Raw genomic sequence first — 25,278 nt, forward strand, 5'->3', positions numbered from 1 at the left:
GATGTGGCATTGGACTGCTGCCAGGACTTGTGTGCAGCTGAGCTAATACACTTTTCCTTCTTCTTTGTATCAGTCATTCTTACCGCAACCACAGATAAAATACACATTTTTCTGAAATCTAAATAAATCCCTCTTCAAAGCATACTTTTCTTGTGCTTATTAATAGAAAGTGATGTCTACTTACGCTTTTGATTTATTTATATCTAGTCAACTACTCATTTACATTAAAAAAAGAATGGAAAAATTATCTTACTTGTGCAGCTTCAAAGCCATAGCTTCACTGATAATTACAAGTCACCTCTGCAATTACTGAAAACTTACACTGTAAAATGGGACAGAGCACCAATTTTCTCAGCCTGTCTTCACAGGCAAGGTGTTCCAGTCCTGTTATCACTGCATGGCCTCCCCTGGACTTGCTCCAACACTTCCATGTCCTCCTTACTTTGGAGGCATCAGAGCTAGATGCAGCACTCCAGGAAGGGTCTCTCAAGAACAGAGAGTACAGGGACAGAATTATCTCCCTCACCCTGCTGGCCTTGCTTCTTTTGATGCAGTCCAGGATACCTCTGGCTTTCTGGGCTGCCAGCCCACACTGATACTGAGTTTTTTGTCAAGAGTAAAGAGGGGTTTGGGGTTTTTTTCCCCCTTTTTAATATTACAGGGGTTTAAAATCATACTGAAGTCTTCTTGAGAGTGGGAGTAAAAAACCTGACCATCTGTTATCATGCTGCCTTGAAGAAACATCGAGTCCCTTCCTCTAAGTGTATTACTTCTTCAATCAATATTGGTTGAAATGGATTAATGGGTTCAAACCTGTTAGGAGGTCAAAATAAAGATGAGACAATGAGAGAAAGCAGAACTCTTTACAGCTTGTTCTAGAGTTTGCTCAAATGTTTTTAAAAGTTTTGTTAGAATCACAGAATGGTTTGAGTTGGAAGGGACCTCATAGATCTTCTAGTTCCAGTCCCCTGCCATCTCCAACCTTTCACTACACTAGTTTGCTCAAAGCTCCATCCATCCTGGCCTTGAACAATTCCAGGGATGGGACATCCACAGCTTCCTTGGGCAACCTGTGCCTCACCACCCTCACAGCAAAGATCTTTTTCCCCCTAATATCTAATCCAAATCTACTTTCTTTCCATTTGAAGGCCCTGTCACCACAGCTCCTGATGCTACCCAAAAAAAAAAAAAAATTAAAAAAAAAAAAAAAAATTTCAAGGGCTTTACAAAAACAACACGAGACAAGAAAAAAAAAAAAAAAAAAAAAAAAAAAAAAAAAAAAAAAAAAAGAAAACCAGATCCTCATAGGATGAAAAAACAACCGAAAAATCCATTTTATTGTTGAACATAACAATTGTTTCAAGGGGTAGATTTTGTCACAAGAGAAGTGTCCCTCAATTAGGCGTTTGCAGAAGGCCATGGCAGGGCAGAGGAGGCTGCCTGTCGTTTTGACGGCGAAGGTTGCCCGGAGCAGCCAAATCAACACAGGCCGCCGGACTTTTCCCCATGGACGCGCCAGCCTCCCCACAGACCACCCGGGATCTCCCCCCTCGCTGGCCGCCCGGTGGTCCCGGCCTGACGTAAGCGCCGCTCCGCCCAATGGGGCTCCACTCTGCTTCCGGCGTCCGGCGCCGTCTCCTGGAAACGGGCCTGGGGTGGCGACCATCCGAGCAGCGTGCGGGGGGTGCGGGGACGCAGCTCGGTGGGACCTGGCGGTGCGTTCCAGCTGGGATAAAGGACGGGAAACCTCTCCAGTTCCCGGAAACGACCTGCCTGCTTAGCCGGTGCCTTTCCCGCTTTGCTGTATTTAGTGGCGCGCCGGGACCAGTGTCCTGTCTGGACCCTGCTAGCGGGGCATGGGCGACTCCGTGCCGGGGGCGGGGCTCCGCCGGTTCGGTTGATGGCGGCGGCGTGGCCGTGGTGCATCCCCGCCGCGCTACCACTGTGCTTCCCAGCCTTTCCCGCCGGCTCCATGTCCCGCACACAGGTGCGGCTCTCGTAGCTCTCCCCGTTTCCCGCGCGCGTTCGCGGCCGTTACCTGGCGGAGCGCGGACCCAGCGGCCCCTCACCGCCCCCCAGCCCCTCACCGCTCCCCCCCAGCCCCTCACCGCCCCCCCCCAATCCCTCACCGCCCCCTCGCTCCCTCCGCCGCCGTCCCTCGGCCCGAGTGCGGGAGCGGACCCGGGGCGGGGCTGGACCCCCCGCTGGAGCGCTCTAAGACCCCTCGGCCCGCTCCGCTGTGCCACAAGCGGGCCGGGGCCCGGCTGTGTCTCCGGGGCCGCCGTGCGGCGCCTCAGGCCTGACCCCCCTCTGCCCGAGCCGGGAGCGCAGGAGATGGCAGGTCGTGGTTTGGGCTCTTCCCTCGTAAAAAAAGGGAACCACGTCTCCTTGTTGTGCTGGTCCTGTACCCAGCCAGAGCAAATCAGTTCCCTCGGCACCTGCAGGCCGCTGCTTTGGGCCCTTCTGTGGGATTTCACACCTGCTTCGTTACAGGTGGCGGCTTGGGAGGCTTCCATGACGGCCTGCTTTCCTTATCTTTTCACTTTTTGTGTCAGTTTATTTGATCTCTTTTTATTTTATGTCAAAATCCATCTGCTGAAAGTCTGTTGTGTGTGTCAGGGAAGCTGTGGGAGCCCCATCCCTGGCATTGTTCAAGGCCTGGTTGAATGGGACATCGAGTTCAGTGTTGTAGTGGGAAATGTTCCTGCCCACAGGATGATCTTTAAGGTCCATTCCAACCCAAGCCATTCTGTGGTTTTATGATCCTGTGCTCCATTGGTTTGTGTACTGAAATAAAGGCATAGCCATAACTCCTGAGAATCAGAGAACTATTCTCTTTTCCCTGTAGCCTCTTGAGTTTTTTTACAGAGATACTATTTAGATTTTGTATCTACTAGCATATCTATTACTTTTTGAATAAGATCTTTGGAAGTGTAAAATCCACCTGTTCAAAATTTTGATCACATTTTCTGAGAGGAGGTCTTCTGTAAAGTAATTATATTTCAATCTTTCTGGAAGTATGGAATCCCTATTCATGATAATTGGGAGGATGAATACTATACATGAATGACCATTAAATTTGAAGGCTTTCCATTTCTCCTCCTTTCTTTAGGTTTATTTGTTTATGGTAATGCCGTGTTTCCACTCTGTTGCCTGTGAAACATCCTAAAGCATGGAGAACTTTATTTTGTATGAGGAGATTGGAAGAGGAAACAAGACAGTTGTTTATAAAGGAAGGAGAAAGGGGACAATTAATTTTGTTGCTGTTGTTTGCAGTGATAAATCCAAGAGAGCTGGAGTAGCAAACTGGGTAAGTAATGGGGTTTCTTTTTCCGCTAAATCTGGAAAAAATACAGCCTACAAAATTCTGGTAGTGTAAGTTATAGAAAAGTTCTGTGTGTTTCTTTAGATGGAGTTTGTAACATTTAGATCAGCTTCTCAAGATTTTAAGTTCTTATTCTTATAATACAGTCTTCTTTTAATGTATTTATTTATGTGATTTTATTGGGTTTTAGATCGCATGCATAAACCCATGTTTACAGTCTTACTGTTCTTTGTGATGTGTCAGTGAACTTGTAAAAGTGGTTATGTGTGGTGGTTTGCTTTATTTTGTTATTAGTTGTGCAAATCCAGTGGTAGCAGTAACTTCCAATAAAGAATCAACTTCTTACTTGGCAAGAAGAAGTTATTTTTAATGAAAGAATACCATTTAAGCTAAATCAATTCTGGTTTGTAAAACCTGCAAAGCTTTAAATATGATAATTTCTGGAAAGAAAACTGATACTGTTACACGGTTCAAATATTTTATTTTTCCAGTAAGTACATTTTTTTTCTGTAGTGGATTAACCTTGGCTGGATGCCAGGTTACCACCAAAGCTGCTCTAGTACTCCCTTCTTCAACTGGACAGGAGTTAGAAAATACAATGAATGGGTCAAGATAAGAGCAGGGAGAGATCACTCACCAATTGCTTTCACAGGCAAAACAGACTCGATTTAGGGAAAGTAATTGAATTTATTGCCAGAGTAGGATAATAGGAAATAAAGTCAAATCTTAAAACACCCTTCTCCCACCTCTCCTTCTTCCTGGCCTCAGCTTTGCTCCCAATTTTCTCTCCATCCTCTTTTGCCAGAGATGCAGGGAGATGGGGACTGGGGTCAGTTCATCAGATGCTGTCTCTGTTGCTCCTTCCTCGTCATGTTCTTCCCCTGCTACAGCGTGGGGTCCCTCCCATGGGAGACTGTCCTCCACAACCTTCTTCAGTGTTGGTCCTTCCCACAGGCTGCAGTTCTTCATGCACTGCTCCAATCTAGGTCCTTTCCATGGGGTGCAGTCCCTCAGGAATAGGGTGAGTTCCCACAGGGTTACAAATCCTGCCAGTAAACAGCATGGGCTCCTCTCTCCATGGGTCTGCAGGTCCTACCAGGAGTCTGCTCCAGCACAGACTTCATCCAGAGTCACAGCCTCCCTTGGCTTCCCACCTGCTCTAGAGTGGGGTTCACCACAGGCTGCAGGTGGATCTGTGCTCTGCCATGGACCTCCATGGGCTGCTGAGGGACAGCTTTGCCTCACTGCTCTTTATCAGGAGCTGCAGGGGGATCACCTGCTGTCCCTCATTCTGCACCAACCTTGGTGTCTGCAGGGCTGTTTCTGTCACACGTCCTCACTCCTCTCCTCTGCTGCTGTTGCACAGAAGTGTTTTCCCCCTTTTTAAATGTTACCCTGGAGGTGCTGCCACCATCACTGATGGGTTGGGCCTTGGCCAGCAGTGGGTCTGTCTTGGAGCTGGCTGGCATTGGCTCTGTCAGACACAGGAAACTTCCAGCAGCTTCTCACAGGAGCCAGTCTTGTAAACCTCCCCACCTGGATACCAAAACCTTCCCATGCAAAACTGATAGTTTCATATTCCCTCTCATTGTTTCAATGATCGTTTCTTGGGAAACTTTTTGTTCTTAGGAATGTAGGAATGCCTTACAAATCTCTTGGTGATACCTTACATACCACTCTAGCAAGAAACAGAGGCTTCTGTAGAGATCAGGTCATGTAGGTGTTGTAGAAATACAGATTTTCAGGGCCTCTTGAATGGTTTTCCTTGTCTGATAAGATTAAGAATGACAGAAAAGTTTATTTTCGCTTCCTCTTGCTGTATTATCTCTCATTTGTATCCTTATTGAAAAAAAAAAGTAGGAGTGCAAGTTTGACTCCAAATTCTGATTTCCAGTTTGTTAGTTTTAATGGTGCAGGAAGGTTAAATAATATTTATAATTTCGAGTTGGGAACTTAATATTTTTTTTGTTCTGTATTTTAAAAACAGGTGAGTTGCGCAGGGTCTGTGAGGAAAGTTATTTTTTCTCAACATAAACGTAACACTAAAATATTTGAAGAATAATGGTAGTGCACTAGAAGAGCCAAGAGAACAAGTACCTAATCTAAAGTAGATTGTATTATTTCTTATTCCCATGCCTGAAGTCCATGTATATATATACATACATATATATATATATATATATATGTCTTTCCCCCACTTAAGTATGTTAAAAATTTCACTCTAGGTTCGTCTGACTCGGGGACTCACACATAAGAATATAATGACATTTTATGAATGGTATGAAACAAGCAACAGTCTCTGGCTTGTAGTGGAATTATGCACAGGTAAGATAAGTTCAAAATGTAAGCATTTATAGAATGAGTATTTATATGAGATTTCTTACAGCTTCTTTACAACAAATGCTTAGATCTTTGAAAAAAGCATTAATTATCTGATTATTAACTTGAGAATCTGGTTCATATATAAAAGTGGTTTTGCTCTTGGAAACATTCTTAGAAATCAATTGAAATCTCTGCTTCACTGCATGCATCTTTGAAAAGTTAGTTGAATTACATAATGTTGTTTGAGAAAAGAGAAAGCCAGTCAGGGAACATAAAAGCAAATTGTGAATAGTCAGAAGGTAGCTCAGTAAAAATTACTTGAAAAGTTTTCTAAGGACAGGCAGTTTTGGCATTCTCTTTTAAAAGACATCAAGGACCAAATTAAGTTCTAATGTACTAGTGACTTAATATTGTTCAAATTAAATTTTAATCAAAGGGCAATTCAGCAGCTAAAGTAAATGATTTAAATTTTTTTCCTATTCAGTATAAGTATTTTGACTTCCACATTAAAATCATAATTTGGGAACTCTGAGAACCCAGCACTGCAGTAAGTGATTCACTTAGTTTTGATAAATTCTTATCAATCTATTAAAGGAATCTTGTAAAGCTTTCTTTAATTGTGATGACTGCATGTTTTAAACTTTTGACAGCATGCTTTCCTCCATATGGAAAGGGAAGAAAGGAAAGCCAATATGCACATGATGCATGCTAAGATTTTGGTATCTGGAGTTTGTTTAGAAGTAAAAGTCCATGTTACACCCAGCCTTTTTATCTGTCCAGAATTCTGTTTGAAAAATTACTGAAAAAGAGAACTTTCAAGTTCTGAGAAAAAAAGTCAGGTCCTTCTTTCAGTGATTAAAAGTGATTTTAATGGCTCATATCTGGGCTTTGGTCTACTTGTTTAGTCTAACTTCAGGATACATATTTAAGTTATTAGACAGACAGCCTTTTATTATTGAAAAAATATCAGGTGTTTTACCTTGCAGTTTTATAGTTTGCTGCAAGGTGAGTGTCTTGGAGCTAACTTACTTATACATAGAATAAGACATGAATTTCTTCTTAATTTTGTTGAGACTTGAAAAATGCTTTTGAAATATGGAAGATTTCTCTCACTTGTCTCAAAGATAGTTTCTGTTATCAGATGCAAAATATTTGTGTTGCTGGTTTCACTGCTTTTTTTCTTTGTGTGTTTGGCCATATTATGAAATTATTCTATATATAGTCCTCTAAATTACATTGTAAGGAACAGTAATTAAATGTCATGGAAAATTCTTTACTATAGCTCTGTAGTATGGGCTTGGTTTTAAAGGAATGACTGATTCACTAACAAACATAAAAAAGTTTAGAAATAAAATGATTTTAAGATTCAGCAGTGCTGAATAATTAGAAGAGTATTGTAATGATAGGCGAAAAAAGTTCAGGAAAATCTACTGTGTGATGGAATAAAAGATCTAGTACCCATTTCTATGAAAAGATTTCCTAATCACTCTTTCATTCAGGGTTTTAAATTTGTGGTGTTTTTTTTGTTTGTTTTTTTTTTTTTTTTTTTTTGTTTTTTTTTTTTTTTTTTTTTTTTTTTTGTGTGTGTGTGTGTGGTTTTTTTGTTGTTTGTTTTGTTTTTGGTTTTGTTTTTGTTTTGTTTTTGTTTTGTTTTGTTTTTGGGTTTTTTTTAAATCAGCATGATTTGGCTAGGACATAAACAACAGATAGCCCAGGAAACCTATAGATAACTCATGGCATGCAGACTGGTCTCAGGCAAACAAATTTGATGCAGGATTGGTAAAGGACCAAATGGGGCTGAGAAAAGGGGTTTTGGGCAAGATGGGAATGTGGAGCTCAGAATAGGGGATTGGAACAGGAAGGAAGAGAAAGAATGAGCAATGAACTTGTGGGAAATGAGATTAGAAGTAATCTAAGTCCTATGAATATTTAGGGTGGGAATGACTCAAATGGGTTGAGTCTGATGACATACCTGAGAATCACTGCAAAATGAGGAAGTAGGTGATGGGGGAGGAAGAGAAATGTTTTTAAGGATACAGAAACAGTAACAGCCAGTGGAGAGAAATGTAGAGAGTGAGTGTGAAGCCCAGTGAAGAATGCAGAATAGAGGATATATGTGTGGGTTATTTGGAAGGCTTTGTAAGAGTAATCTGATCAGAAGCAAAGAAAGGGTTGGTTGGAACTTAATGGAAAAGGGAAGTGGTGATTTTGGAAGGACAGAGAAGGGTCTCATGTTAGGATGAGAAGTCCAGAGAGCTGTGATTAGGACTTAACGGTACAGGAAGCTGGGATTGGTGTGAGCAACCTAGAAAGTGAAATACAATGAAATAATTTCCTTTTGGACATAGTTGACCTCTCAGACTGTAACACAGTTTTACTATTTCTGTTGTCTCTGAATTCAGTGGAAAATGGCCTGCCATTAGTTTTAGCAATTGTTCACAGAGGTTGATAGCCTGGTGTTGGTATTATTTATTCTTTTAACTCATGCGGCAGGAATCTGGTTAAGGAATTTTAATAAAAGCATGGGGTACTATTACACTGTGAAATGACACAGTTTCTGGATTTCTTTTTTCCCTTCTATTTCCTTTGTAAAATATTCTTGAAGTAATTTTGAAGTTATGCAGTCAGTTTTATTCCAGATAGAATTAAGATTTTGTCACCGTATTGAAAATATTTTTTTTGTACATCTTAGATTTTGTAACTATTAAATTTCAAGAAATATTTTTAATATCCACTGATACTATTTTTTGATTGACATCTTTTGAAGAAGTTTATGCAATTGGGCATTACTTGTGTGACCTTTTCTTTATATTCACTTCCTGACTATGTGTATTCCAGGTGGTTCTCTAGAATCTGTCATTGCTCAGGATGAATGTCTACCAGAAGATGTGGTGAGAGAATTTGGCGTTGAGCTGGTTACTGGTTTATATCATATTCATAAGCATGGAATTATCTATTGTGAATTGAAGCCTGGAAAGGTGAGGAGGGGTATTATCTGTAGGGACACTGGATGTTACTTCTCATGCCATCAGCATTTATTTTATTTATTTGTATTTTACCATTTGGAAGAAGCTTACCTCAGCTGTGAGGTCAGTTGAGTTTTGTAACATATGTGAAGACAATCAGAGACAAATCTGTAGCTTGAATATTTTATGATATAATTGGTTTCTTTCCTTGGTGTGTATCTGATGTAACATGATATATTCTGTTTGATTTGTTGTACTGGTTTAATTTAGTGGAAGATTTTACTTCTCTGTCCTTGGACACATAAATTTGTTATTATTCTATACTGCTCCAGAATATTTTTCAGTCATAGAAAATGTTAATGAGGGAGTGAAGTTAACTTCTCTGTAATAATAACCTTCTCTATTGTTTGCACATACCATGGAAATGACCATCTTATTCCTGTAAAAAAATACAAGTCTTCATGTAGTTTCTCATTTTGTGTATGTGTGTGTAATTTATGTAGAGGTTTGCCAAAGTCTGTGTTTGTTTTTAATTCATGTAGTCACCAGAATATGATTATGATAAAACATTTTTGCTTAACAGTAATTGGTTTTCACCTTGATCTGTAAGTGATCAAGTTGCCATTCTCTGAATCTTTGGTAAAACCTTTCACTCAGTTCCTGTCATTTGTGGACCCAAAAGCACTAAAAATACATGAGTAAAGCATAGTGTAGATGACTCAGTAGATTTCCAAAGAAGGATGTTGCTGTAAAGTGCTCATTTCAACAGAAAGTAAAGTGTTAAGGTTTCTGTGCACCACCCCCTGCTTCTGGCTGAACAGGCTATGTCTCCAAACAAGGTTTTTGGGATTATGAAGTTTTTAGTTGCAAGAATAAGCAGTGACTGTCCAGAGAAACTCTCACCATCATTGGACAAAATCTGTGGAAGTTTCTGCTACGTAAAATGAGAAAAATTCCTTTTCCTCAATTGAAGCCCTGTTTGGTTTTACTAGACTTTTGTTTTCCTATGTAGTTTTACTCTACTTTAACTTTATTTTCTCTAGTGACATCATTATCTATTTAGATTTAAGGAGTAAACAAAAGTGCACATTGAACCTCTTTAGGTTTCTATTGGGGTTCTTTTAGTTATAAGAAAAAAGACTATTTGTAGGAGAAGGGAATACAGGGGACCTCACCCCCGAGAAATAATAGCTCTGTTAATTCACCAATACAGCCTCACCTCTGATGAGTGACAGCTATATCCAGTAAGGATGAGTGAGATAAAAGAGGGGGTGAGCCAGTAAGTGGAGGATCATCATTAAGGAGGAATTTTGGTGAGCACGAAGGAGAGAATCATGTAGCAGGATCCTGGGGAGAGAGAATCACTGCTGCCAGGTCAGTCTGGGTCTGCAGTTAGAGTCTAGCCAGGTAAAAGCTGCATTCAGAGTCTGCAAACCAATACATGCAGTCATAGTTTGTCAGGAAATAACCAGCAGTCAGAAGCTGCAAGGGAAACCTACAGCAGGAACTTGCTGCAGCCAGAGTCAGCGAATAGTTGGAGTTAAGATGACTAAGCCATGAAGAGCAATAAACCAGGACCCTTTTTATGCTGTGTTTAACAAGAAGTCTGTCCCTTGGCTCATTTTTACCCTCCAGTAAAGGGGCTGTTGCAACATGTATTGGTATTGACTTAAAAACTTCAGTGGTTTTGGTTATAGTGACCATCTCTATGTACTTTATGGTTTGAGATTGTGATTATTTTTATAATAAATTATTTCATGTTGGAAATTTCAGTTTTAGTAAATGATACTAGCATATTGAATTGTGTTTGTTCTAATAGATTCTACTGGAAGGGTCTGGCACTCTGAAATTCAGTAGTTTTTGCTGGGCTAGAGCAGATGGTGAAGACGTAGACAAAATTTTTGCTTTAGCTGGAGCTGAAGAAGGTGAAGATATTAATGAAAGCACTCTGCAAAGATACTCTAAAAATACAGTTCAAGGTATGAGGTTTTTACTAGCCAGAATTATCTTACACCAAAGAGACAGAATGAAATTTGGAATATTAGTGATTATGATAAAGAAAAATGATTTAGAATTAATCCTGTTTTGTCTCAGAAAAAAAAATTGAGCTATGGAATTATTTATGGACTTCTAAAAAGTTTGTACTGCAGGTGTTCTCTGTAAGGTCTGGAAGTAAGTTCCGTTAAGTTAGTGTTAAAAGTATATAGAAAATTTGGGAAGTACTACACAGAACTACTGCTTCTTTCCTTGGACACTGTACTGCTGTACTTTCATTGTCCTTCTCGATGGATGTGCTCTAGGTTATTTCTAGTTTGAGGTTAACTCCTTCACTACCTTAAAGAATGATAACTTCATTTTAAAGTCTGAGAAAGTTAGTGGCTTCAGTTTCAACAAGTAGATCCACACAAATGCAGTAGACTGCAAATACTGGCTTTTTTCTTCATTGAATAGGAAAAATTCAGGAACTTGTTTTTAATCTTCTGAATCTTTTATTAGTCATTATCTTGGAACATCTCACAGACTTCTATTTCCAAGATAATGATGTCTCATATATCAGTTACTTTTATCAGAAACAACGAAATTCTTGGTAATATTTAATGAGAACAAAGAGAGTTCTCCTTACTGTCTCCTTCTGGAAATCCACACTGGAAATATTAAGACTAAGATCAGGGCTTTATTCAGGAAGAAATACAAATCTAATCTCTTTCCTGTTGCTCTTCAGAAATGTTTTGAAATGTATGGTAATGTCCTTTTGTCACTTAGAAAAATAAAACCCAACATGAAAAGAGCCCAAAATAAACTTTTTAAGGGACTATGGAATTGGCACTTTCGCTGAGTTAGCATAATTTTGTTTTGAGATTTTTGAGAACTGATGGAAACTACTGTAGAAATAGGAACTGTATATTTTATTCCTGTATTAAACAAAAGAGATTTTTGAATAAGATGCTATAATTTGATATGTGATGTTTTCATAGTGTTTTAGTGGGAAAAGAGCTGTAACTGTTTAGATCAGTGATTCCATTGGTTAGCTACCTTGTTTTTTTGTGACAGAGCTTTCTAAGTTCGTGAAGGTTGATTTCTTGGGATAGATTTAAAAAAACAAATCCCAAATCTAAGGTAACATAATTGTTTCTGTTACTCACATGAGAATGGTTTAGCATTCTGTTCAAATTGCTTTGTTCTGAAAGCTGTTAAAGCAAATCAAAACATTCTTTGCATTAGCCGGTGTGTTTCAAAAGTGGAGCACGAGTGAGTTTGGTAATAGAAGTGAAATAAACAACAAAGTAGCAGATCTACAATGTAGATGGAGATGTATGCAACAAAATAGCAAAATCCCACTTAATCCAGTTACAGTATAGAAGTTCCTTTGAAACTGCTTACATTTGCTACTTCAGTTTTCCTGTACATTGAGTGAAGATAATCTATAACTTGGTGAAGTTTGGAGACAAGGTTTGAAATGTTGAAAAGGATGAATGTGGGATGAATAATCAAAGTGCATTCATTATATATTCTGCATTTTGTAGGCCTTCCATTGTACACAGCTCCTGAAGCAATAAAGGGAGACAACTTCTGCAGAGCCAGTGATCTGTGGTCCCTGGGATGTTTACTTTATGAAATGTTCACAGGTTGTAAGTTTGTGTATCTATTTAATATCTATGATAATGGAAAGATAAGTCATGGTCCCAGAGTAAATTCTTGTGAACTTTCTAGGGAAGTTAGGACATAGGAAAACTTGAGATAGATTTTGAAGATTTCTTGGAGAACATACTGTGCTTAAAAAACAAAAAAAAGTGTCTTTATCCAATAATCAGGTGAAACAATACTGTTAAGTGGTTCTATTGACAATAATACTAACCAACGTGTAGGGTTTAAATGCTATTATATAAAATAATGGAAACCCTCAAGTTGTAACAGTATAGTGGTTTTAATCTCTTTGATATTAAACTCTGTGTGCAGTATTTTAAACTCTGCAAGAGAAAACTGCCTCACTGTTGTAAAACTAGAGTAATTTGGTTCCCTACACATAAAGCACTGTTAGCTTCAGCTCGAGGGAAGCTTCATCACAGAAGAGAATTACACTGCAGCCTTCTTAAACCTTAAGCAAAACACTGATCTCTTGGATCAACATAGTAACACAGATATGGAGACTTCTGCCTTTTCATGTTGTCTCATTTCTGATTCATACAGGGCTATCATGGTCACTTCCCTCAAGGCATCTTTGGTGCCTCTTCTGTCCATGGTTTCTTTTGCTGTTCATGATGAAAAAATTTAATCCAAGATTAGGAATTTAAATTGACAAGAAAACTTGATAAATAGTGCTCAGATTGAGGTTGTTTTATTTCTTTGGATGCTTTCTCAGGAAAATGAGCTCATGATAAATCATTGCACCTTACAACCATTTTGAAGTTTGCCTAATCTGTGGAATACACTTCTGTTTGTTTGTAGGAAAACCACCATTCTTGTCAGAAAGCCGTTCTGAATTAATTGAAAAGATTTTGTCTGAAGATCCGTTGCGACCAGGACCAGAGGGTAGAGTTTTGTTATTCTTTCATGGATCAAATCACAGTAATAGTTACAAAGTGAAAGCTTTGGTTTGCCCTTTTTCTCCTGAGGCTGGTTGCAGGAATCAGTTAGTTGTCCAACATGAATGCTTGCAATGCCATTATCACTAACAGTAATAATTCTTGTTTCTCTTTTGACAGAGACATTTATAGTTGTAAACACTAAATCTACCTACTGGGGTGGAATTTTTGATCTTGGTCATTCTGGGTGTCAGTGTTATTCACAGAGATCCTTATACATTAGTGCCTCCCTTTCAATTTAAGCAGATTTTACCTCTACCTAATTTCTTCCTGGTGGCTTTTTTTTTTTTTTAATTTTTTTAAGAAGTTACAAATTTAAAAAAGAGATACTGGTTTGATGACTGAGCCTTAGTAGTTTGTTTGTTTTGTGGGTTTTTTTGAGGATTCTTTGAAGTGCAAAGAGTGTATATTTAAGATTCTTTATACATTGAGATTTGTTTTCAGATGAAATTACTATCAAAGAAGTTTTTTAGCATGATCTGTAGATAGTAGTGTGGTTTACATTGGAGGATGATTGTTTTTTGCTGTCCAATACTGATCTTAAGTGCTTCTATTTACAGGTTCTGCTTCCCACAAACCTTCTGCTGAGTTCATCAGTTTGCTTGATGGGTTACTTCAAAAGGATCCTCAGAAAAGGTAAGCTGCCTAATCTGTGACAGCTGTTTATGTTGTCACTTCTGGAGAAAATAATTATTATGTATATATGTATGTATAGTATTTTGTAGATGACAAAGAATGCCAAAAAGAGTTCATCCCTCATATAAAAGAGCAAACCAAGAGTTTTGCTCTGATAGAGCTTTTTCTTAAATGAAAATATATAGAATTAATATTTTCATTAAGTGCATCTCTTTTTTTTTAAATTATATTTGTACCTGGTGCTAAATAGATGACTTTGTAACAGAGTGATAGGCAGTTTAGAATTGGATAGCTTTGCTTTTCCAGAGCAATTATGTATGCACATGTATTTTATTAGGCCTTAACTTACATCTGATACAGTTCCATAGCTAAATAATTTAGGGCTATAAGTTATAGGGTGTGTCAGATAATTTACATGTGGGATTTACTCAGCAGTTTCCTTCATTCTTATTCTCATACCTCCATTGTGTAAGTTTTCCATTCTGACTTAAGGCAAAAAAATTGTCTTGTAAGAAAGCTTACTTATTGTCCAAATAAAAGCAAACAACAGGATTAACTGCTCTGTAGTGTCACTAGTCTGTTATGTCTCTGTGGAGTTGTACTTAGGCACTGGTTTTACAGTTTGTTTGTTACTTTTCCAAAGGCTGAATTGGACAGACCTATTGCAGCATCCGTTCTGGAAAGGATCCCTCAGCCAGTGTGGTGGTGAATCTGCAGACAGACAGGACACAAGCTTGAGGTACTGAATGTTCAAGGAAGATTTCTTTTAGTAAATGCAAGCAAGGATAAATATTTTATTGTCTGTAAATTTTATAACTTTTGAACTTTTCTTGGAATTTTTATGAATTAATGAATGAAGTGTCACCATTTTTCACCATTCAGTGTGTGGTTTGGATGTTTAGGAATTGCACTATCCTATTAGTGTATTGCACTGTCCATTCACTTTCAAGAAACTCCTTTCTGCTGGCTATAGAGTGTATTAAAATTCACTTCTGAGCTAAATGCTCTCATTTTTATTTATTTATATATTATATAATATTGTTGTATGAATCTGACTTAATTTTTTTTAAAGCTTTTGTAGAATCTTATAAATATGGGTCAGTTTTATCTTTAGTAGGGTTTTTTTTTTGTTTATATGCATTAGGCTTAGAGCCTCACAAAGCCTATCAGTGCAGCATCTTAGCTGTGGTTCAGCTTTATAATCTTGCAAATGCAGCTGACCCATATTCTTTGCTTATGACATGATGCATTAATCTAATAGTAGGGTTTTTTTCTAAATTTTTAATACTCTGCACTGCTACATATGCAGAAATGCCCAAACCTTTTGTGAAAATAGTTTTATATAAGTTAGTTTTCTTCTAAATTCCTGTTGGTTTGCTGGTTTTTGTGTTTCTAAGTTTGAATTAGGACATTTAGCATTGTTTTTCATGTTACTTTGTTCTAAATATTTGAAAGATACTTCAGGTTCCAATCTGAGGAACTAATATCGAAATAGTTTTAGAATGTGGAGTGGTTTTTTTATATCTACTTTAAAATCTTCTCTCATGTTGTTTCATACCTATTTCTGGTACCAGTGCTGCAGTATTTTTGCTATTAATGTTTCTTATAGTTTGAGATACAGCTCTTTGTCTTCTAATTTTATTGTTTTCACCTGGAATAAAAAATTAATATTTAAAGTTTATACTGTGAACTAAGATTTTATTCAAGATTTAAACAAGACTTATGTAAACATCCTGATAGTGCTAATTTTAGGGAATTTTCAGAAACCAGAGGAACCTTAATCCCTTACAAAATATTGAGCCATATGTTCTTGTAAAGTCTCTGAAGTATCTGCTGATGTATGCACTAACTGACAAATGTAAAACATTGGCTTGACATGTAAAGGAAGCTCAATACTCACTCTTTTCCAACTGTGATGCCCACAGATCTATTTTCTTCACAGTGTGTGTTGGATTAATATTTGATATCCTGGAGAGCTTTCATTAAGGTTTTATGACCAAGTTTCATGTGAATAATATAAGGAAATGTTAAAAAGTACTCAAACAACCAAAATCAATAAAATTGCATTCAAGGATGACATGTAAATCATTACACAAAAACATGGTTTTAATCTAGGTTACAGACTTTATTATTGGACATAGGTTTGTTGTGACTTTTTCCTGTTAAGATTTAAATGTAATGCTTTTAGTATTTAATTAGTATCTGTTGTATTATGGGGTTATAATTTATTGTTTTAATGTCTTTCATTTAAGTTAGAATTTGGATAGATTTTTTTAATATTATCCAAATTATTTGCTGCAAACTTATTTTTCATCATTGCCATAACCAATATAAAAATTATGTGCAATGCATGTTTCAAGAGTGTATTGTTCTAGAGCATGATGGCTAAGCTGTATGCTAACAATTGCAACAGATAATGGATATAATATTTTTTTATAATCCATTTTTTTAACAAAATCTGTAATTAATATCATTTATGAAACAGCAGAGAAGACACCGAGTCATCAGTTTCTTGGAGTGCCAAAGGGTCAGTGGATTCTCATAAAAGTCTAGATAACCTGTCATCCTCAAGGGCAGATCTTAAACCACCAAGCAGTTCTTTCAAAATAGGTAATTTTGCTCATTATGTTATTTTTTAAGGTATTTTATCAATCATATGAACATATTTACTCGCTATGTTTTATTTGATTTTAACCTCTGAATGCAAGTTCATGTTCTCTTTTTGGTAGAAACTCAGACTGAATTGCGCCCCAAAAGTGTAGTTGATGGTGAATCAAATGAATCCATATTTCTTCTCAGGTATGAAAACCCCTTGTAATCCTGTATGTTTGGGGTTGGGTTTTTTCCCCACTGTCTCTTCAAACATTTTTTATGGCTGTAACACTGTGTCTGTGTCTCCTTTTAAACTTTCTATTACCAATTAATAAATATTAAAATATATTTGAAGATCTGTGAAAGCACTGTGTGTAGTTAAAGCTTATATGACTTTTTATTACTCTCATTTTTGAAAGTAAACTTTTAATTACTTTACTGTCTAAACAAAAAGCTCTGATCTAAAATTTGTTTAGATCTTTCTTTCTTACATCATGTATATAAGAATAGGCTTGGAGATGCTTTAAATACATAAGAATAACCATTCAGTGTGTGATCTGTTAATGAATTCTGCCTGCAATTTTTCATCACAAGGTATAGGTAACAGTACATTAAGTACTACATGGGTATTCAATTAAAAAATAGTGATTGATTTAACAGTGATTTGTTTTAGTTGAGGCCTGATTCTGAAACTTTGTACTAGCTTTCAAACCAAGAAGATTGTCTAGTGAAATACTTTTCTTAGCGACATCAAGCAGAAATATTCCAATTTGAAGATACTCTAAGCTTCTTGCATAACTTGAAATAGGGCTTTTGTACATCATACTGTGTACAAAAGTTGTTTTAGCTGGTTTTAATAAAGTATTATTTCTCATTTCACTTAACTTTTATCATCACAGGTGAACATATATTATTAATAATTTCAAATAGCATTTGATTTAGCAAGCTGCTCAAAAGGAAGGCTACAATGATATCAAAAATGGTATAACATGGAATTCAAATAATATTTTAGCAACGTAATTTATTTATAAGTACCTTAATTTAAGTACAAAATTTGAAATGTAATGCAAACAATTAGAAAAAAATCTGTTCTGAAGTTCTCTTTGCTGCAGTGATATAACTTCTAAATGCAGTGTATGTGGTTTCTAGTAAAGTATTAAAACATTGAAGTGAAAGGAACTTGCTTACCTGGCACTTAGCACCAGAATTTAATTAGCTGCTGCAGTGGTTAATTAGCTTTTAACAGCAGTGGCTTCTTCTACTTGTGCAAATGGATTAGATCTCATTTGTTTTAAGTAGTTAAATTCAGCAATCTCGTGTCTTGTTTTAAAATGAGAAACCATCTGAGAACTGAAAAAATAGGTACTATTATCTGTATCTCAAACATATATGAAAACAAATTAGTTGAATTAATTGAAAAAATATATATTTAACAAATCTAAAAGTTTTGAAGCATGGGTCAACTTAGAATCATTTGTCCAGCCTCCTACCTAGAAGTCATAGGTTTTCTTTTTGTTGAGGAACTAAAATTCTAAGCACATCCTGATATAAATTTTGTACCATAAGGATTAGGATATTTCATGTATTTTTTGGAGGTAATATTTTGGCATTCCTTCATTTTGCCCTTTAAATTTAAATTTCTCTTGAAAATAGATGGAAGATGAGAACAGTTATGTTAGTCATTTGATCACTGATTTCATGAGTCTTTAATTTTGTTTGATGTTTGTATTTTTAGGTTAGTTGTTTTTTCTAATAAAGAAATCAGATTTGCAACTAAATATGTCTATTACTTTCTGCTAATCAAGAAAATATGTTCATTTGAAGTTGTAGAGTCATTACGGCTGAGAAAATAATCAAATTACATTCATTCAATAATTCCAACAAAATACCATTGTCCCATGTGTTGGCAGAACACATTTAAAGACAGAAAATTTATATTTAGTTAATGGATCAGGCAGAACATAGTGTAATTTATGTTTGTCAGGTTTGAAAATATTTGCTATATGGCACAAAAGTTTTAAAAGAGCAACACAACAAAAAAGTAGTTTGCAATGACACTTCATAGTCTTTATTGGTTTTTAATTCTTTCTTTCTTTCTTTTGCTGAAGTTCTCGTCCCACACCCAGGACTAACTCTGCAGTAGAAGCCCGTGATGCTACTACTGTCCCAATCAGAAATTCTTCCCAAGGAGATTCATGCGTGAAAAAAGTGAGTAAAAAGTTTATATTGAAGGACGATGGTATCTCTACAGTTAGAGTATTAGCTTGAAATCTGTGGCAAAGTTAACTTGCTTTTGCATCCTTCCATAATAAAGTGTGAAAGTTGTTTGAAAAAAAAATATTTGCAGAACTTCATATGTAGGAGTTAAGAAAGATTCTTAGTCTCCTTTTTTTTGCGCCTTAGTGTATAAAGGACAAGTTATCTTCTTTCTTCTCAACATACATTTTGACCTAATGCTTTTTCTTCTGATATGTTTCTCTTACCGTAATTTTTAGTTGATCCTATCTGCTATTACATAAATAAAAAGCAAGTTAGAATATGTTTCCATGGCCAGACTGCTTGGTATAATGTTGAAATGAAATATTTTGTGAATAAGCATGAATTAACTCTTTTTTGGTACAAAACGGTTTTTAAAAAAACCTTGTTCTTGTTCTAGGCTGAAAACATGTGCTCAAGTCAGCAGGATATGGAGTCAAAATTGAAGGAGCTCATTTACACTGAATCTGATCTTATCGTGACACCAATCATTGACAATCCAAAGGTATAGCAAAATAAAATATAAAATTCAGGAACTTATGGCTGAGGCTATTTTTGCAGATAATTTTTCTATCAGGGTGAGACTCCTTTCCTGTATTTGATAGTTCTCATTTTAAAACAGTTCCACCCAGTTATCTGGCAAGCTCTCATGCAATTTTTTGGCAGTCTTTATAATCCTATTGTGTTGCTAATTTGGAGGAATGAGTTATTTTGGGATTGAATAATAATATTAAATAATATCTTACAAGAAATAGAAGCTACTAAATGCTGTGTTCAGTGCTTTTGTAGATTTGTTTTCTGATAACTTGCTTTGATATCTGTTACTTAAATGAACACCCAACTTTGGTTTGTTATACTCAAAACAAAGCCATCTATGAACCCTTCTAGGTTAGGAGTCAGACTTTCACAGAATAACATTTATTACTCTATTACCTTCAACTGTGATAATGTTTCTATTCAATATGAATTTATTCTCTCTTAAAGAACACCTGAGTTTACAAGAAATGTCCATCCTGTTTCTGTCATATGGATTCTAATGTGCTACCAGTTTGTAATGAGTCTCCTGAGTAGGGAATTCACACTTAAGTTTGACATTAAAGAGCAAACCAAAACAGAATCAGTGCTCTGCACTCCAATGACAATGTAATGTGCATTTATAGGCAGATGTATTGGTAGAATGATAGGCAAAAGAGCCCCTTTAGTTTTCCTTTTGTTTCTGTGCCAGAAAAAGTAAGCAGTCTTAGCAACTTGACTCAGTAAATTGCTAATGTGGGGAATGCAAGATTTTTTTGTTGGAAGTGAGCATCTAAACTCATTAGCAATGTCTTACAGCTTTTAGTTGTTGTATTGCTTTAGTATTAACAATTCCTTTGGTTTGCTTTAATGGATTTCTTTACATTTTCAAAAACTAAAAGTCTTACACAACTAGATGAATAACTACCAATTAATACTCTTTTAATATGTTTGGGGTGAGAGACATTCTTCCTGGTGGAGACTTTCAAAGGTAATTATATATTTGAATGCTACCACTATTAATTTTTCAGTTCTGTCTCAGGACTCTGACACAAAGCCTTAGTCCTTCACTGCTTCTCCTCTTACTACAAGAGATGAGATTAGGAATAGGTGCATATACTGATGTGCACATGTTGACTAATCTCCTTACCATGCAATGCCAGACTCAGAATTAATGCAAAATAGCCCACTAAGTTCCAGGGACATGTAATCAGATCACTGCCTGCTTGGTGATGACTTTTTAGTCTGCTTTTCAGACTAAAGGATGATACTGACACCTGGTAAATCTGAAGAGCTTGCAATTTAATCTCCTGCAAAGGGATTTGCTAGATGCTTGCAGAATCTTAAAAGCTGAAATGTCAGCTTAAATTGTGAATTTTTCTTGTGTTCTGCAGATGTGTGGAATTGAGGACCTTTTTAAGAAAATAGCTCTCTACTTATGCATAGACTTCATCTGTCAAAGGCTAAATTCCATTACACACTTGCCTTTTTAAAGTTCTTTATTTTTCTGAAACCATCCGCAAATTCTCGGTTACTGAGCAGTCATCCAATTTTGTGATCTACAAGAAAATGATGGTTTTGCAGAGAAAAAAGTCCCTATACCTTATGAATGATTAGCTGTTGATAATATGACTTGTAATATACAAGTGTTTACTGTATGGAAATGTATTACTATGTATGTATTACTATGTATTTACTGTATGGAAATGAATTACTAAAATTTTGCTTGAGCTGTCACCTGCATAGTTCCTTTCAGTAGCTTTTGAAACTCAAATGCAAATGTTTTTTTGCATACAAGCAAGATAAAAATGTCCTGTGATTTTTGTAATCCCATTTTAAAAAATCACTTAAATGGAAATACTAGTAATATAATTGTATAAAATACATGGATATAAATCTCAGATGTTTACTTGGAAGAAATGCATGCCAGAAAACAATGGAAAATTCTTCAATAATGAGCTGTAGCATGTACGCCCATCCTGTACAAATTTTGCATCTTTGTATTCTCATGTTCGACTACTTGAGGTTTTCTAGAAATGTGTTAAAACTAGTTGTAATGTGTTTGGTTTTTTTTCCAGATAATAAAGCAAGTACCAGTTAGATTTGACCCAAAAACTTTACATATACCAGCACATTCAGGTATGGACCTGCTGAAGATTCTAATAAGTTTTGCACATGTTGCTGTAACTCACTATTGTAAGACCTGTTGCCTCCCCTTGTAGATTATACATGGTCACATTTTCAGAACTCTTCATTTTTCTGAGACTATAGCTGTGTATGCAATGTTTTTAGCTAGACCAATTTTGAGTGGCCTTTTCAAGTACAAACACCTTAAACTTTCTCTTCTGCTTTCTTGAGTTACAAGCCTGCACTCAAAACTTTTGCCATGAGGCACTCATCAGCGTTTAGTGTGGGAAAACCAGCATATTTTTTTTTTCTGAGAGATTTAAACTGAAATATTCAACCAAATATATTTAAATTTGAAAAATGCATGTGAGCAAGTGGCAACAGGATCTTAAAATGTGCAGTGTTGATCCGCCACAATACTAGGCAGTCTTGCCAGTCCCACCTTTAATCATGAAATGTTATAGCACTCATGTCCCAAAAGATAATGTGAAGTTGTTTGGGGTTTGTCTTTTTGTTGTTGTTAATTTTCAATAGAAATATTTCTGAAAACTAAAGTCAGTCCATTGTCATGAGTGTAACATTTCTCCCCCTGGAAGATTTCCTCTAGTCTTAAGGAAATACTGGACTGTGCTTGAAGAGGGATGTCAGCCAGATATGTAGTCCTTCTAGAATTCACATAGCACTTCTTCCTAGGCATAAGAGTTCATCTTTTCTTTCTACAAAGTATGTATTTTGAAGAGTTAAACTGTTGAAGAAATTTTATATTTGAAAAGGAACACAACATCCCTCAGTCTCCCAGTCAAGACTGTAACTGAAAATATTTTTAGTTTGATTCATCCAAAAATGATCAGATTCCACCACCTAAGGGGGAATATTATACTTCATATGACATTTAAGTGGTGATCACACTGATGTTCTCCTATGTTTAACTGTTGTCAGTATTTATTTAATATGGGGCAGTTTTTAAATTGTTGTAATGCTTTGAGTTGTAGCTTTCTTCTGGACAACTTATTGATTGGTTTTGAAGATACTGAATTTGATGCTGCTCATCAGTAGTAATTAAAGATAATATGGAAAAATTTAAACTAATAACAGAAAGCCAAACCTGTTTTCACCTCTACTAATGTATATTTGCCTGCATTAGAAGGTGTTGTTACTTAAGTGGTGTAAAATTGACATAAAAGACAGAAAACCTGCTTTTAAATAGTCTATGCTGGAGCATATCAGGATGGCAGATAAGTTATTAATAAATAACTACCAAAACTGAATGAACGTATGGCTGCTAGATTGAAATTCACTGTTGAGATTGATAAGGAAGTCTGAAAAAAATCTCAATTCATGAGCAGTGGTCAATGAATTGAGCCACAGGATATATGTTAATTGTCCATGTGACTTGATTTCTTTGTGCTACTTTGGAAGTCAGCCATGTCCTGACTGGCTAAGGTTTAGCTAGGTGGATACCTACCTGTAGGAGTGATTGTACACATTTTCAGTTTATTTATTGAGAGCAGATTACACTGATTTTCATTAGGTTTTGCCTCAAATTTACTTACAGGAAACTGCACTTACTTGTTAAAAATTAGTATGAAGGACTTAGCAGGTTTGCACTTTCAAAAATGTTTTGAGGGTTTTGTTGCTGAATTTTTATCCTTTATTTCCTTTCTTCATTTTTGATTTCTGTAATCTTCAGACATGAATTCTAACATGCTTCTTAATAACTTTAAGTCCTAAAATTATAATTAAATTCAGACTTTGGAACTTGCTTATTCATGGTGATGTTACTTTCGTAGTGTGTTAAAGCTACATCAATGGTCCATTTTCATTAATTCTTTGTTTTCCTCTTATGGTTAGTTGAGAAGTTGTTATCTATGAAAGATGTGGACTGGAATAACTTCTTGAAAAGAGTGTGTTCCCTGCTTGATTCCAGCGAGAAGAATACAGGAGCAGCACGTTCTAAACTGAACTTACTGTACTATCTGTGCACTTTGGTTGTCCACCAGGAGATTGCAAACAGGCTAATTAGCTCTCAGCTCGTAAGTAATAAAGCTTTAGTGGAATCACCATGGTTTACATATTTGTCATTGTATCAAAAATTAGCTGCTTTTGGTTATATTTGAAAAAAATCAATGGTGTACTGGCAAAAATAAGACATTGATTAAACTAAAACAAACAAAATTTCCATGTTAGGTTTTTTAAAAGCGCTGAGGGTAACTAATTCTTTGTCTTAGATTTCAGATTTGTTTACATATAATTTCATTGTATTAGGGAAAATGTTGGGGTAAAAACTAACCTTTATAAAGAATGTAAAATAATGTATGATGAAAAATTAGTCTTTCTAAATCATTAAGTGGCAGCAAATATTGTAAAGAGTTCATGTATGCATTGTTAAGTTTATTTGGTCATATGTCTACAAAGAGGAGCAAGAGAGCTTTCTAAAGAACAGGCAGTAAAACTTCCAGTAAACAGGGCTTCAAAGAGTGACCATGCTCTCTGAAGAATCTGGTTTGGGTTTCATGTTTCAAAAACCATTTTCTACCAGACAAACAATTTTACTAGTATGTTCTGTAGTGGTTTAACATATTTCTTCAAGTCTTGCATGTACAGAAGAGAAATAGACTGTTTGCCCCTCCTCCCTTATATACAGGTATCACAGAGGCTATCCTAAGATGAGTACTTTTCATTTTATTTAATAAATATTTAGTGAACTACTTTGCTCTCCTACATTTGTAATAAGGTACTTAAGTTAAAAGCTCAGATGTGTCATTGTAGGATATAAGATACTAAAGACAAAACTGCATTACCAGAGAACTGGGTGAAGATCATTTAGGTTGGAAGCAGTGGTAGGTCTTATGCCATAGCACTCTTGTGAAAACCAGGAACTGAATTGCTGAAAGGTGTATTCTATTTTCACAGGAGAATTTGGAGCAAGGGCAACAATAATCCAGTAACTGAATAGCCAAGTAACAGAATGTTTTAGAAATTAGTAATTTTGCAGTTTGGTTCTTAAGTGACTAATTATATATGTTAACATTCATTATTCAGATATTTGCCAACTATTTTGATACAGACTCACAAAATCATTTGTTTGTTTTATAATATTATATACTGATCTCTGTGCTTTGAAAGAATCAGACCTTTTTCCTCCAAGTAGTATTATTCAGAATGAAAAAAAATCTGATATTCAGATATATGTTTAGTAGTTTAGTTTAAGGCAAAAATATAAAAAAAATACACATATTTTTCCATTCAGGCTTTTTTGGGTTTATTTTTTAATCAGTGTTTGCACAATAGCTGCAATATTTGTCTGTGATAATACTCTTAGCAAATGTTATTCAAATACATTTTTATGAAGTTACTGATATTTTGATTTCTTGTTTATCATTCAGAACTATCAGATCATTGAAATTCACTGATATTTATTTATCTTCTTTAAACTTTAGTTTCCTATATTGATACAGCAGTTGCGTGCAGCCACCAACTGGGATATGTAAGTAACAACTATTTTAAGTTAATATGGTCAAATAGAGACTTGCCACTGAGTTTTATTAAAGATATTTGTTAACAGGTTATTTTTTAGCCTGCCAGACTGCTGTGGTATCTGACTGGCAATATGATGATATAAAATGGAATTTTTTCAGCGTTGAATTAATATATTGCTATTCTACAAGACCAAAGTTTATAGAAAATCTCTAAAATTTCATCTAGATAATATGGAACTTAGTCTATCAAATAAAGTTACTTAATCACTGAATAAAATAACTCCATACCACATTAGAGTAAAATAAATATAACGGTGAATTCCCCCCCACCCCGATGCCTGTCACGAATCGTTCAATGTGATAGTGCCCTCTGCTGTTTATTTCATAAATGTTGATTTTATTATTCCAATTATTTCCTTTGATGAAACATTGAAAACTGATTTGCTGATACAGATTTAATTTCTATTGTGTCAGCTACC

The 25,278-nt window shown here is 36.0% G+C and overlaps 1 protein-coding gene across 1 annotated transcript in view; it reads left to right on the forward strand.

The window, feature by feature from the left end:
- The first annotated feature begins 830 nt into the window (after positions 1-830).
- The window catches only part of ULK4 (unc-51 like kinase 4), a 213,383-nt gene continuing 188,935 nt past the window's right edge, over positions 831-25,278 (forward strand). Inside the window, exons 1-16 of the mRNA XM_083863372.1 lie at positions 831-1,715; positions 3,113-3,310; positions 5,551-5,650; positions 8,486-8,625; positions 10,433-10,592; positions 12,138-12,239; positions 13,060-13,143; positions 13,757-13,832; positions 14,476-14,571; positions 16,318-16,442; positions 16,562-16,631; positions 18,533-18,632; positions 19,081-19,185; positions 21,272-21,332; positions 23,172-23,353; positions 24,761-24,807. Coding sequence (XP_083719498.1) covers positions 3,173-3,310; positions 5,551-5,650; positions 8,486-8,625; positions 10,433-10,592; positions 12,138-12,239; positions 13,060-13,143; positions 13,757-13,832; positions 14,476-14,571; positions 16,318-16,442; positions 16,562-16,631; positions 18,533-18,632; positions 19,081-19,185; positions 21,272-21,332; positions 23,172-23,353; positions 24,761-24,807 — 1,586 coding nt within the window. The 5' untranslated portion in view covers positions 831-1,715; positions 3,113-3,172. The remainder of the gene's footprint in view (positions 1,716-3,112; positions 3,311-5,550; positions 5,651-8,485; positions 8,626-10,432; positions 10,593-12,137; positions 12,240-13,059; positions 13,144-13,756; positions 13,833-14,475; positions 14,572-16,317; positions 16,443-16,561; positions 16,632-18,532; positions 18,633-19,080; positions 19,186-21,271; positions 21,333-23,171; positions 23,354-24,760; positions 24,808-25,278) is intronic.

This window comes from Zosterops lateralis (assembly GCF_965231275.1).
Source record: "Zosterops lateralis genome assembly, chromosome: 1".
NCBI lineage: Eukaryota > Metazoa > Chordata > Aves > Passeriformes > Zosteropidae > Zosterops > Zosterops lateralis.